Source organism: Barbatula barbatula (assembly GCF_947034865.1).
Source record: "Barbatula barbatula genome assembly, chromosome: 9".
NCBI classification, from domain to species: Eukaryota; Metazoa; Chordata; class Actinopteri; order Cypriniformes; family Nemacheilidae; genus Barbatula; species Barbatula barbatula.
The window spans coordinates 354,092-367,371 of NC_136772.1; the positions used below are offsets into that span (position 1 = coordinate 354,092).

Genomic DNA, 13,280 nt, shown 5'->3' on the forward strand with positions numbered 1-13,280 from the left:
TGAATTTGTCCTTAAAACAAACAAATATTTCTACCAACGGGGTAAGAAAAATATTCTTGAACTCAGTGACTAAGAAAAAGGTAAACCTTAATTCAAGCTTGTTTTAGGCATTAATTCGCTGAAATTTCATATTTTTTTTCAAGACAAAAATACTAAGTAAGAAAGTAATTTTTTGCAGTGTGATAAAAATAGAGCTCATTTCATAAGTCACTTCAAATAAATGCATCCGCCATAAATCATAAATGCATTCATCTGAAAGCAAGTTTTTTCTTTTTCTTTGTTGCAAAACTAACCCACATTTTCAATCGGCAATGAGATAAAAACGCTGTCATTTTTTGATGACAGCTTTACTTTAAAACGTAACTATAGATCATAATAAACTGCTTGAATAGTTTTTTTAATAGGAGGACAAGCTCATATCAACGCTTCTGCTATTGCTGCTCATACACGTGTTAAACCTCTTCTTAATCTTCATCATTAAACACACAATGTGACGGCGGGTTCAGACATCTCATCTCATCACACAGCGGCCGCTCATAACACTCTCATCACTGCATCATCTGATGATTACTGTAAGACGGACGGTTTCTGTGATAATATACCCCCCCCCGCAGCCCCTTTAATGTTATTCAGGAAATCAGGTTGCGAATAATCCTCCATCATTTAGCGTGATCTCTTCTGTGCTTGATGAGCAGCGATTAATAAGACACAGGTTAATAAGAGTAACGGTATTGAATTGAGAAAAGAGTCAGATAGCAAAATAACACCCGCAGTATTTGTGTTCGAGCACCGGGTGCATGTTTTCATCTAAAGAGTGACTTGTTGTGAGTTATACTCTGGTGGTGGAGTGTCCGTGAGGGAGACCCGCACCGCTGCTCGGCGTGCTGTTGCCGAACGCATTGAAGGGGTTGTGATACGACGGCTGCATGCTGGCGTAAGAGCTGGGGATCATGGTGATGGTGTTGGGCGTCATGAGGGGGACGTCGTCGGGCGAGCGGCGGAGCGTCAGAGCGTAATCCGGAGGACAGGTGAGGCGGATCATGTCGTGGCCCTGCAGCGAATCGCAGTCGTGATCCAGCTGTTTCTGCAGTGACATCAGCTCTTCGCTGGGGACGCGGGGAATGTCGTTGGCCAGGTTTCTCGGAGGACTCAGTCGACGGCTGGACTCCAGACGGTGTTTGTCTTTCTTGTAGTAAAGCGCGGCGAATGCCAGGATGTTCAGGAAGAGCAAAGACGCCCCCACGGCGATCGTGACGCTCAGCTCGGTGGAATAATCTCTGGCCTCGATGGTGACCGTCCCGTCCTCGCGCTCAGATGTCTTCTGCTGGTCGGACATCTGTTTGGTGTTGGCTGGCGGGACGGGGGGATGACGGGTGGTGGAAGGCCAAAGTTTGTTGGACAAGCGTTTGGTGTAGGAGAAGGGCGTGGTGTCCTGTGGAGGGATTTTAGTGGTGGACGACACGTACTGGAAGAGTTCGTTGATGTTGTGTAGGTGCGGCACCAGCTCCAACCAGAAGGCGATCTTGGTGGCTCTGTAGTGGTCGCGGATGCGAGGCTTTAGGCCGATGTGCAGGTACAGCTGATCTTTAGGGCTGTACTTAGACCAGGCCACCTCCTCGAAACGATTGGGTTTGGTGTGGATGAATTTGGTGTCTTGAGGAACCGGTTGATTTGGGTCTCTAGAAAATAAGCCAAGAGATGAACCAAACAACTCGTGTACGCTTACATCAGCGTCAATGACAGCGATGTGTACACGTCATGCAAAAAAGGAAATACAGCTTCATCAGACTAATTTTCATTTAGATTCGACAGTTTTCGACATGTACCAATAAATCGTTTACTTACCCAGTTTTGGCAAAGTTGGTCCAGTATGTCATGACCACAGCGCTCAGCATCACATCATTCTTTGAAAAGTTACAGTTAAAGAGATCCGTGGGTCCGATCATCGGAATGCCGAACACATACGGAAGTTCATCTCCGTGTGCCGAGTCGGCCCACGCGGGCTTCATCTCGCTCTGACAGTGATGATAGAACGCATAGAAGTACGTCGGTGATCCATACTGAGCGTGCAGGTCTGCTGTAGCGACGGCCGGCGCCACCCACTGGTGATCGGTGAAAAGCGCGACCAGCGTTTTCCGTCTCATCTCAGGATTTTCTCGGTCCGCCCAGTCTGTGTACATGAACTTGATGGTTTCCCTCAGGGTGTCCTTCCCTTCTGGGTAACCGTACAGATGATCCACAAATTCTGAGACGGCAAACTCAAAGTCGCTGGCAGAAACTCTGTCCTCGCTGTCTAAGATCCCTTCTACGAACTTGTAGCCTTCGCCCTGATTCACCCCCAGCATGATGTCGTAGTTGAGGAATTCTCCCTGTTCCATGAGGATTTGTGGGTCGTCTGGAATGACGTCTCCATCGATCACGGGTCCGAAGGCGATGTGATATTTGGCGGGGGTGATGTTCTGCTCAATGAGCTCTTTGTAGTTTTTGTTTTGGAGGCACTCGACCAGCTCAACCGTGTCGTCTTCATTGCAGCCAACCTTCTCGGCCAACATGCGGGTGTATTTGGCCGGCTGGTAATTGACGGCCCAGCTGGAGAGAGCCGTGCCGCTCTGAATGATGGCTTTCTGAAACAGATCTGAGACACAAATATAGATGATGTAAGACAGCAAAACATATCTAAACATTCAGATCAATGATTTACAATAAGAGAAAAATACATTTACATTAACATTTCAGTCATTTCTCCGTGAAATGAGATTAAATGAAGAGCAAATGGAAACTTTATCTTAATGAATAAAAAAAAGAAATCTCACAAATGTGTCTGTCGTTAGAGCTCAGATTCGTCTCGTCTTCGATCAAAAGTCAATATTATTGACGATCTCAATATGAACTCAAACATTTCTCATCACATCCAGATAATTTTACTTCTTCAATCTACATTCATTTAAGCCTCCATACGCTTCATGTGTTCACTCTATCACACTCTCAGTTGATCGTCTTTTTATTCCTTCTGAGCAATTTTAGAAAAAAACACCTGAGACTACAACTGAGAACATCAAATCTTCAAAAGCAAATCACTAGCAGTCTACTGAGTGTTGACTGCGCGCACCTGTCCTCACATGCAGCGCGACGTATGTCCCCGCATATCTCTTATACAGTCATTGGCATTGTTTGTCATCACGAAATAACTTTCTATCGATTTCTCTCTTGAAGTGCCAGAGTCAGTTCTCATACAGCGCAAGGCTACAAGCAAATTCTCCATCATGTCTATTATGTGCATCTTATATACTGTGAAGTCCAAAACACATGAAAACAGTCCGTTGTGTCTTAAGTGAAAGTAAACAGTCGGATATGAATTAAAGTGACAGTTGTTATTGTAGAATGATAAATCCCTTCAGTGTGATACAAAGAGACCCTCAGCTTCACGTCGTGTCCTCATCACACTGTCAGGGTTTATCCTCCAGCTGCATTACATTATTCCTTTACGTATAGACTAAAGACCTGCTGCTGTTTTTGTCGTCAATGTTAATGAAACAACAAAATACAAAATCATGACTTGCTCTCGACTAAAGAAGTTTTGTTTCTTTATTTTAAATCAGTGTGTTTATTTCATTGCAACAGTGGAAGCAGTGTTTCGTTTGTACACTATTCCGTTTCTTTGTTGAAATGCTACTGGACTGTTAAATAACCCACAGTACCTGATAATACGATTGTGTCAATACTTTGGCCTTAATAGTCTTCATTCTTTCTTTCTTTTAAAGTGGAACACACCGTCCTACAGTATCCCTATACACGTGTCCACCGGCCAAAACTAATGAGAATATATAGTCAGAAACAAATACTGCATATAATACATCTGCCAAAGGAATAAATGTAAATGTCTGTGTTACTGTCAAAGTGTTGCAAAAATAACAAAACAAAAAAATCCTGGCTGCCCTAAAATGAGTAATATTTAAAATAATAACATTAACTTGTTCAAAATTGTTACATTTTTACAGTGTAAACAATACTTAATTTATTCTAAAAGCTGCTGTGAGGGGCCTCCAAATGTTTAGAACAGGCCCTGGTCAAAGTTCTGGACGAATAAACACTCAATTCTCATACATGAATGCTGAATCTCACATGCTAACAGGCTCTCTGGTGTACATGATCAAAAACACATCAAACTATGAATGAATTGTGCATGTAAAGAAAGAAAGAAGAGTGTGGAGCACCTTCAGAATAATGTGAGAGGGTCAGTAAACTGACACATGAAGCTCCTGCTCCTGAACCGAATATCGTCACTCTCTGTGGATCTCCATTAAAAGACTGAATGTTCTCCTTCACCCATCGCAGAGCCTGGATCTGATCCAACAGACCATAATTCCCTTTAGCAGCTTGATCACCGGTGCTAAGAAACCCTGAAACACAGTGTCAAAACATTCAACCATCTAACAATAAAACAAACGCAAACAAATCTAACACATGTTTTACTGTCCTGCAGGTTGTCTTTCTTTTGAGGAGCATTGTGCCCACAGCAGTACATATGACCATAAAGAGCTTGAATGTGGCAAGAAGGTGCGTGTTAAGCATTTTGGGGGCCCTAAGCAAAGTCAAGACCGGGGACCCCCACAACAGTAATATCGAGTATATGTAATAAGTGAGACATATATAACCTGGATTTATTTTAATTTGAACCGCACACACAATTGTTTACAGTTTAGTATAAGAATAAACATTCTTTGATTTGGAATCAAATATTTGATGACTGTGTATCTGTGCCAGGGGTCGCACCACTACTCGAAAAAATGTGGGGCACATTTTGATCATTTAAAATGAAATATGATTTAATAATTTCCACTAAATAGCATGAACACAAATCAAGTTAATGTTATAGCAATTAATTTGATTAAAGAAGCTTCAAGATTCTAGTGCTTGCTTTCTAGACTTATAAAAAGGCGTCAAAAGCGATCATCAAAGGACTTAACTGCTTGTGGCCACTAGGGGTCTCGCGGGGCCCTATGCAATTGCGTGGTTTGCGTATAGTGGTTAACACCGCTACTGGTTGCAGGCAGCTTTACAGTAAAATATTATTGGTATTATTGTCATTTGTTTCATTTTTCATGACGAGAAAATGAATAGATTCTAAATGTAAGACAATAATTGTCTGTAAGATTATAATGGGTTTCATAATAAAAAGATATTGATGCACATTAGAAATAAAACACAATGCATTATCTAGAGAGAATGCCATGCATCATAATAAGCATATCATTCATAGAGATGAATTAAGACTTAAAAACCATTGAACTCCAGTTAAACTTACACATTAACCTCATTGAGAGAGAACATCACACTCTGGTCCTTTTGTTTCTTCATGACAAACATCAGTTAACAAAATTGAAACGGCTTTCATCCATCACATGTGTTTAAATGTGCTTTTCATCATCATTTACACTCCTTAAACTCAGAATGAATGCACGAGAGGTTGTGATGTGTTTGTTTCATTTACAGATGAGCTTCATCCATCATGTTTCTGTATCAAACACGAGCGGTCCTGATAGCCAGCGCATAATTCATTCCAGGGAAAATAACGAGATTCGCTTGACCTTCACCCGTGATCCATCCATCGTCTGACTCCAGACCAGTGTTTAATAAAGGTTAATTGAAGTGTGATGTAATAAACACACAGTGTTCTCTCTGTCCTTCAGTAAAACACAGCTGCTGGTGTTACACATCTATGAAAGTCAAGCACTTAGAGGAGCTCTTTAACATCTCATGAAATGAATTCTCATGTCATCTGTTTATTTTTGGGAAGAAGCCATTAGAGAAACAGCATTCATCACAGATTAAATGTGCTGCCATGTGTTGTGGATTTCTCACTGTAGTCTATCTCCATCACTGGCGTTTTATCTGAAGTGCCAATAGAGACAGTGAACATGAAAATATGAGATCAATTAATGAATAAATCAATGAAGTAAGACTAACCAACAGCAACACGGCTGGACAAACTTACAGAGAGAGAGAGAGAGAGAGAGAGACGGAGTCCCCATTCTCACTGCGTTAAAGAGACATTTCACATAAAAATCACAATTTATTCTCTCTCATGTGTTTGTGAGTGAAACACAACAGAAGATATTTTGTGTGGCAAAAAGTGCTTAATGTTGTTTGGATATTAACATTCTTTAGTAAGTGTCTCCTCTTAAGAAGAAAAACGCTCGTACAGGTTTGACATGACATCAAGGATGAATGAGTGATCGCAGGATTCTCACTTTAATGTGAAATATCACGGAACATAACAAAACGTCTGTTTACATAAACATACACAACGGAAACAAAGTTTAACTCAGAAACAGTGTCAACATATCACTTAAATAAATGAACATTACAGTAAAGATGCTCGAATGCCTCAGAGAAAACACCGACCAGCGTTTCTACACACCTCATCACACATACCTCATGATAACACTTGAAAAACTGTGTTTTAAACAAACAAAATAATCATGTTATAAAGTTTTAGCGGTATTTATTTTGTTATCATGGCTTAAATCAAAACAAAACAACCGTAGTTTGATTGATAATTAATTGTAATGCACAATAAAACAATATGATTTTTTTTAAATGTAAAAAACAAAGTCATCTCATTTAGGAAATAAACTCTTCACTTGTAAGTGCTGCTTAGTCATTCAAATCATTTTCGTTTATTATTATAATTACTGTCAGTCAGTATCTGTGGTCACTGCACATTTAAATACTCTATAGACTTCATATTCAAGAAAAATAATTCAATATAATTCATGTGTGAAGTCAAGATGATGAGCTCTCTAGTGATTATTGCATTTATTTCAGTGTTTTTTTATACGGGTAACAATGAGCCGCTAATGAGGCAACCAATCAGAAGTGTCAGTATTTGCATATCCTCACGTCTCATGATTTAAAGGAACGGAGCAAACTTTAATAAATGTACCTGATTAATCCGTGACCAAAAGAGTCCAATTCTGCTCAACGGCGGCATTCATTACAACACAAGTAATGTGATTTAATGTGCAGATATAGAAAAATATTCAAAAAACTCTCAAAACTCTCCTCATCCACAACATCTCTGTGATCTGTGCACTGTTGAAGTATTATAAACAATCATTTCTAACATTATTCCTCAGTGACACCATCTCAAAACTACTTCCTTTCAGTTTTCATGCTCAGTTCAGGTTTATTTGAGATGTTGACTCTGTTCAGACACGCAGCATAAATCTATTTTTTGTGTATCCATTAAAAGCACGAGAGATGGGATTTTTACAACGCTACCTCTGACACGCCTCGTGAGTTCTGCCCCGAACTAACACTTCATGAAGGACATGATGCAGAGAGAAACTCTCTCGTGTCCCTGGATGCTGAGCTGACACTTAAGTTAAGTGTTACCATGGAAACAGACGTGGATACACATGACATTAACTGTACTGTCTGAACAAACACATATAAAAATACTGTGGTGTACTGCAGTGTGTACTAGAGTAAACTATAGTGAGATTCATAGATACTACAGTGTTTTTCAAGCTTACTATAGTAAATATAGATTTGTACTACGGTATTTACTACAGTTAATACTACAGAACACTATAGCATGGTCTATTTACCAAATATACTTTAATCCACTATAAATGCTATAGTTTACTAGAGGTTTTCCATGTGGATCAGATCATGTGCAGTGTGAACAAAGTCTTTGTTAAGGGAGACTGAAGCTTTATGTAATGGATTTGCTTTTGGCAGAACTGACAGAACAGTCAGCAGCGTTCACTTAAAACTAAAATAAATTCAAGATCCTTTAACCAACTAATAAATGTCTTTCTTGGTATCTATAATTGAAATAGGTTTGCAGATGTGATCTCTTACACACAGTTCTCTGAGTAGCTCATTTAAATAAAACGTCATGTTAATTGACAAATCTAAGATTTATTTGTATTTAGAAGACTTACCTAAAACTCCTAACCTGTAGTTGACCGTCACAACAATAACATTGCCATAGCTGGCCAGAATACTGCCGTCAATCATGTTGCCCGTTCCCTCGATGTACGAGCCCCCGTGGATGTAGACCATGACCGGCTTCAAACCCGTATCATCATGTGCATCTAACAGAACAACCACAACAAACAACACATCAAACTTTGTCATACTTCACATACAGATTCACAAATGTGTCCATGTACATTAGCGTTCAGGAGTTTAGGCAGTGGCGCAAAAAGTGGGTATGCGCTATATGCGGCGCATAGGGGCGCCGCACCACGGGGGGCGCCAACGCGATGGTTTAATAAATGTGAAATAATAAAAGTTATATACATTTTTCTAAAATTTATTTAAGTTATTGTATGTATAAAAAGTTATATACATTTAAGAGGACTAACAGGCTAGGCGGCACCGGTGCCCTCATAAGATTCCATCATATAATTTATTTAGACATAGAAGGGTAATATCGCGAGTGGGCGGGGCGCCGTGAGTTACGTTAAGTACGCAGTAACGTTGGTGAGTTGTCGTTGAAATTTGAATTTGAAAAAGATGGATAAACCAAAAAAGCTGTCGGGGGCTAAAAATAGAAAAAGAAAGATGGAAAAAGGAGACGGCCTGTCAAGGGATGCGACAGCAGCTAACTACGTGGATGGTGAAAGGCAACAGGTAGGATTCAAAATGTGACGTCTATTCTTGCAAATACAAAATTCATGTTAACAGACTAACGTTAGCTAGCGAGCTTGCTGAGCAACCGACCGTCGGAATCACGAATAGATTTGCTACCAAACTTGGAGGCTTGAACATATAAATATTGACTGGCAAGTGTTTGCTAACTTTTTTTTATTAAAGTAAAATAAGAACTGGTAAATATAAGGTAGCATGCACAATAAATGACTAGAAGCTGGAAAACATTCCTTATGCAATTAGCCTGGTTTATCATGGATTTTATTTTACCACTAGCTTCATGTTAGCTCAGCTGTGCTGTCAGACATACAGGCTACTTTACATCTGCTGGGTGACATGGAAGCTGCAAGGGCCACATCTCTCCTTCTTTAAAGATCTGTGCTATATGTGTATGTATGTATGTATATATATCAGCACAGATCTTTAAACAGAGAGAGATGTGACCCTGTAATTACTTTTCTATATGTATGTGTGTGTGTCATATTTGTACTTTTTAAAATCCCAAATGTTCATGTAATTTCAACAGCAGCACAACCTTACTGCATAATAGTTGTCTTATCTGATGCCATCCCTAGGCTGATTGAAAAATCGAATTTAGGCTGCTATATTTAACAGCAAAGTTAGGTAGGTCTAACATTAGGTGGAAGTGTAGAGGGAGCTTGATACCAACTTCATACTTGATACCAACAGATTAATTTCTTAATATTATTAATATGGAAAAGGTAGGGGTGTAATGGTTCACAAAATTCAGGGTTCGGTTCGATACGTTACACTTGTGTCACGTTTCGGTACGAATCGGTACGTGTTAGATACGGCAAAAAGAAAGAAATGGCAGAGAAATTTCTATGAATACATTTTTATATATTTGTGTCCATATACCATATAATTATGGTGGGCTTACAGTAGCTGTCTGATATACTTTAAAAATAAACCTTTATTATTTCAAGCCCATACATGATGATGTCCGGCACAGTTTTTTATTTAGGGGGGGCGCAAAAACTGTTTCTGCATACCCCCCTAACACTGAGTAGTTGCGCCCCTGAGTTTAGGATCACTGAAATGTTCTGAATATTTGAAATGAATGTGGCAAAGAATGATCATAGATAATCTTCGATTCAAAAACTAATTTAAATCTTGAAATACTGAGAAGTGCTGCATACTCATTAGAAAAATCATTAAATATGTGCAATATATGTTAAGTCATTATTATTATGTTCTGTATGTGAAATAACAGAGATTACAAGGAGAAGGAAATCGGCTACGTGACAGCTTCATTTAGATCTTCAAATTAATGTAAGTTTTTCAGCTTTTTAATGAGAAATAGCTATATGAATATATATATATATATAGTGTATAAAGGTCTAATGTTGACTGTTTTCCAGTAGGCAAGTTTTCCAGCAGTATTGCTGAGCTGGTGCTTTTGTTAAAAAGTGCTTTTTTAGCAACTCGCCCGCCCGCATGTTATTTCAAATAAACATTTAACAAAGATTATAATCAGATGAATATAGAGTGAAAACATTTATACCCTCAGTGAACTCTATCGAGTTATCGACTTATATTCAATAAAACCTCTTGACATATTAAACACTTCATTTCCATGTTAAAAGATTTTCTCTTTCTAGGGCTGTGACGAATATTAAATCATTGTTTCATGGCGATTGTTCGACCTCTTTGAGATGGTTTCAGATCATCGCAATGATTGCACATCTCTATAGAATGCATATTGCATAATTTTGTGTATATACTGTAACTTATGCATGGTCATACTTGTAAAATGTACCACCACAACACAATCACTTAAAAAAAGCATATACCATAAAAATAACATGCAGTAGAATTGAATATTACTTAAGATAATCTCAGTGTGAAATCCAGTCTAGCAAGTAAAGTTTAGTTTCGTCTTGTAAGTGAGAAGAAAAAGACTAGAAGCATTTCTATGACTGATATTATTATAATGGGATTTTCAATTCACTCCTGATCAATCTACTTCATTTACAAGTATTTGGCTGTTGTATTATTGACGGGTAAAAGCCTAAAGCTTAAATATATGATGACCCATTTTTTCAGATGTATATCCAAGGAAAAAAAACATATTCTTATATTCTGTTTCACAGATGAATCAAAATATATGAGAATTAAATGTCAAAGCCTTAAAGCAGACAATCAATCGTCATCATCGTCGCAATTATTTATTAGACAATTAATCGTCAGCCAAATTTCATAATCGTGACAGCCCTTTATCTTACATCAGTTTAATGTGCAGAATCAACATTCAGCATCATGACCAATCCAAAACAACAACATCAACTCAACCAATGAGGTGTTGGAGGCGGGACTCACTCGTTGTCCATCAGATAGAAGATGAGGGAATTTTAGGCAAAGTCATTATAATCGTCATTCTATTTCTATTGAAACTAATGTTCTTTGTACAATAATTCACAAAACTAAATTGTATTCTTCTTTTGCTCCCTCAACAGAGTATACCAGATTTAAAATTCACAGCTAGTTTTATATTTATCTAAAAGCGCGTGTGGCAAATATAAATCATGAATCATCAGTAGGATAAAAATGGAACTAAATGTGCATGAATCACTTTTGATGTTCATGTCTGCTCTGAATGAAGTACATCATCATCATCATCGTCGTCATGTGACTCACCTTCCTCTGTGGGCACGTATATGTTGAGGTACAGACAGTCTTCACTCTGGTCATGTATGTAACTGGCGATCGTGTCCAGGTTGGCGGTAAACCAGATGGGCAGCATGTCGGTCAGCAGGAGTCTGTCCTCCAGGTACTGCGGGCACACCGGGGCGAACTGTGTGGCATTCCTGATGCCCGGCCAGGACGAGGGCGGCTCTGGGGCCTGAAACCTCCGTTCTCCAGTGGGGGGCGTAGCGTACGGAACGCCCAGATACTGCTCAACCGGGCCCAGGATCTCACTGGGCAATGCCGCTCTTAATCCACGGAGTTTGCCGTAGTTTGTAGTGACGGTGGTGTATTGTGCTTGTTGACAACCGACAAGTGTAACATCCAAAATCACGGCAAGAATCTGGAGGATCATTCTGAGACTAACGCTTATACCAAACATCATCGAACGCCTGCTTTAGACCTGATGTAATCCTCTCAACTGTGCCACTGCAAATCTGATCATCCAAAGAAAAAGCAAACTTCTCACAGAAACGGCTTCACGTGGGGCGCAGGACTCGGGCGAGATCTTGCCATCGCTCCTCATGTTGAGGTGTTATTTCTCATGTTGACAAATGATGATCAGTGTCCTCCTGCTTTCATTTCACTCGGATGTTTCATCTGAAAGAGAAAGAACAGATCTGAAATGAGGATTGGCATCTTAAACCCTTTCATAAACAGTATAAATGCTTTCACACACAAACAAACTCTCTTGACTGCACATACAGACAGTCTAATGATGAAATCTACAGAATGTTTTAAACGTGGGGACCCAGATCTGGTGGATATATTTTTATGTGTACTAAAGGAATGTTTGGGATTTGAAAACTTTGTAAAAATGCATGTGTTCTAATGGCTTCTTTTAGCTTTCATTAAACTCTATTTTCAGCGGCTCTGCTGGCGGCAGGGAAACTCTCTAATAAGACGAGTCGTATAAATCAGACGCGTTCATTCAGCAGTCATCGAAGAACGCTCAAAGCCATTAACAAAGCTGTCGGACACACATCTGCTGTTAGAAAGATCTCATCTCTACGCGTTGACCTGTACAATGTTGTTTTTCATCTCAACGGCACACTGAGGGGAATTAAAACAAGCCCTGACTCTTGTTCCATTGAATTTAAGATGGATTCTCACACCGTCTTTTCTTCCCGGGCTAGTTTTGTCTTGATTTAACGTTCTGTTTGCTTATTGTGATAAGTCTAATTTGACATAAATGTGTGTTTAGGAGAGCGAATATTCCATGAATCTATTTTGAGTTTTAATTGTTCAAATCAAAGGTCTGGTATCAGAACTGATCGAGATCATATTCAGGAATAAAAGCCTTTTCCCTTTCGCTGATTCATCAGATGGATTTCATGACCCCACATCGCCCCCCAAAACATCAAGAAAACTTCGAATTAGTTCTCACGCGAAACCTGAAGAATGGAAGCACACAAGCTCAGACGTGTCGTTGTGTTCAGAGAATCCTTCTCGTCCGGCGCTCTTCTCTTAATTCTCCTGAAAACTAACAATGACGCTCATTCACAGACTCAACATTTACTGAACGTCGCACTGGACACGCTCCCGTATCCTAACCAAAACACATCGGTAATCTTTGAAGGCTTAAAAGATCGGTTTAGTCAAGATTAATATTCTATTCTGACATTATTTAGGTGAGTTTAAGGATGTTAAGCTCCTCCACAGTTCACTAATCTAATGTTTAAAGATGACAGAAGGCAAACATGTGACATTAAACACTTTATAAAATAAAGATTCTTTAAAAGGTTCTTCACAGAAATGTCACAGAAGAACAACGTTTTAAATCGAAGGTTCTTAAAAGAATTTTTACAGTCTAAACTAAGAACATTTTTTCAACAGTTACAGTAAGATTCTGTTGATGTTGAATGTTCTTTACAGAGCCATACAGCTGGAGGAACCTGCCCTATATTCAC

The 13,280-nt window shown here is 39.2% G+C and overlaps 1 protein-coding gene across 5 annotated transcripts; it reads right to left on the reverse strand.

Annotated features, from left to right (window-relative positions):
* Nucleotides 1-282: 282 nt before the first annotated feature.
* nlgn4xb (neuroligin 4 X-linked b) lies at nucleotides 283-11,725 on the reverse strand (the record flags this gene model as incomplete). 5 transcript variants are annotated; one of them, XM_079465103.1, is made up of 5 exons in its annotated part: nucleotides 283-1,679; nucleotides 1,846-2,635; nucleotides 4,215-4,400; nucleotides 7,953-8,105; nucleotides 11,323-11,725. In XM_079465103.1, 5 exons carry the CDS (start codon nucleotides 11,723-11,725, stop codon nucleotides 830-832), a joined length of 2,382 nt encoding a protein of 793 aa, XP_079321229.1. In that variant the 3' UTR covers nucleotides 283-829. The 5 variants fall into 5 exon arrangements, with proteins under 5 accessions (XP_079321229.1, XP_079321230.1, XP_079321232.1 ...); XM_079465104.1 differs by having other exon boundaries at nucleotides 7,953-8,149; nucleotides 11,319-11,443; XM_079465106.1 differs by having other exon boundaries at nucleotides 11,296-11,443.
* Between the last annotated feature and the right edge of the window lie 1,555 nt (nucleotides 11,726-13,280).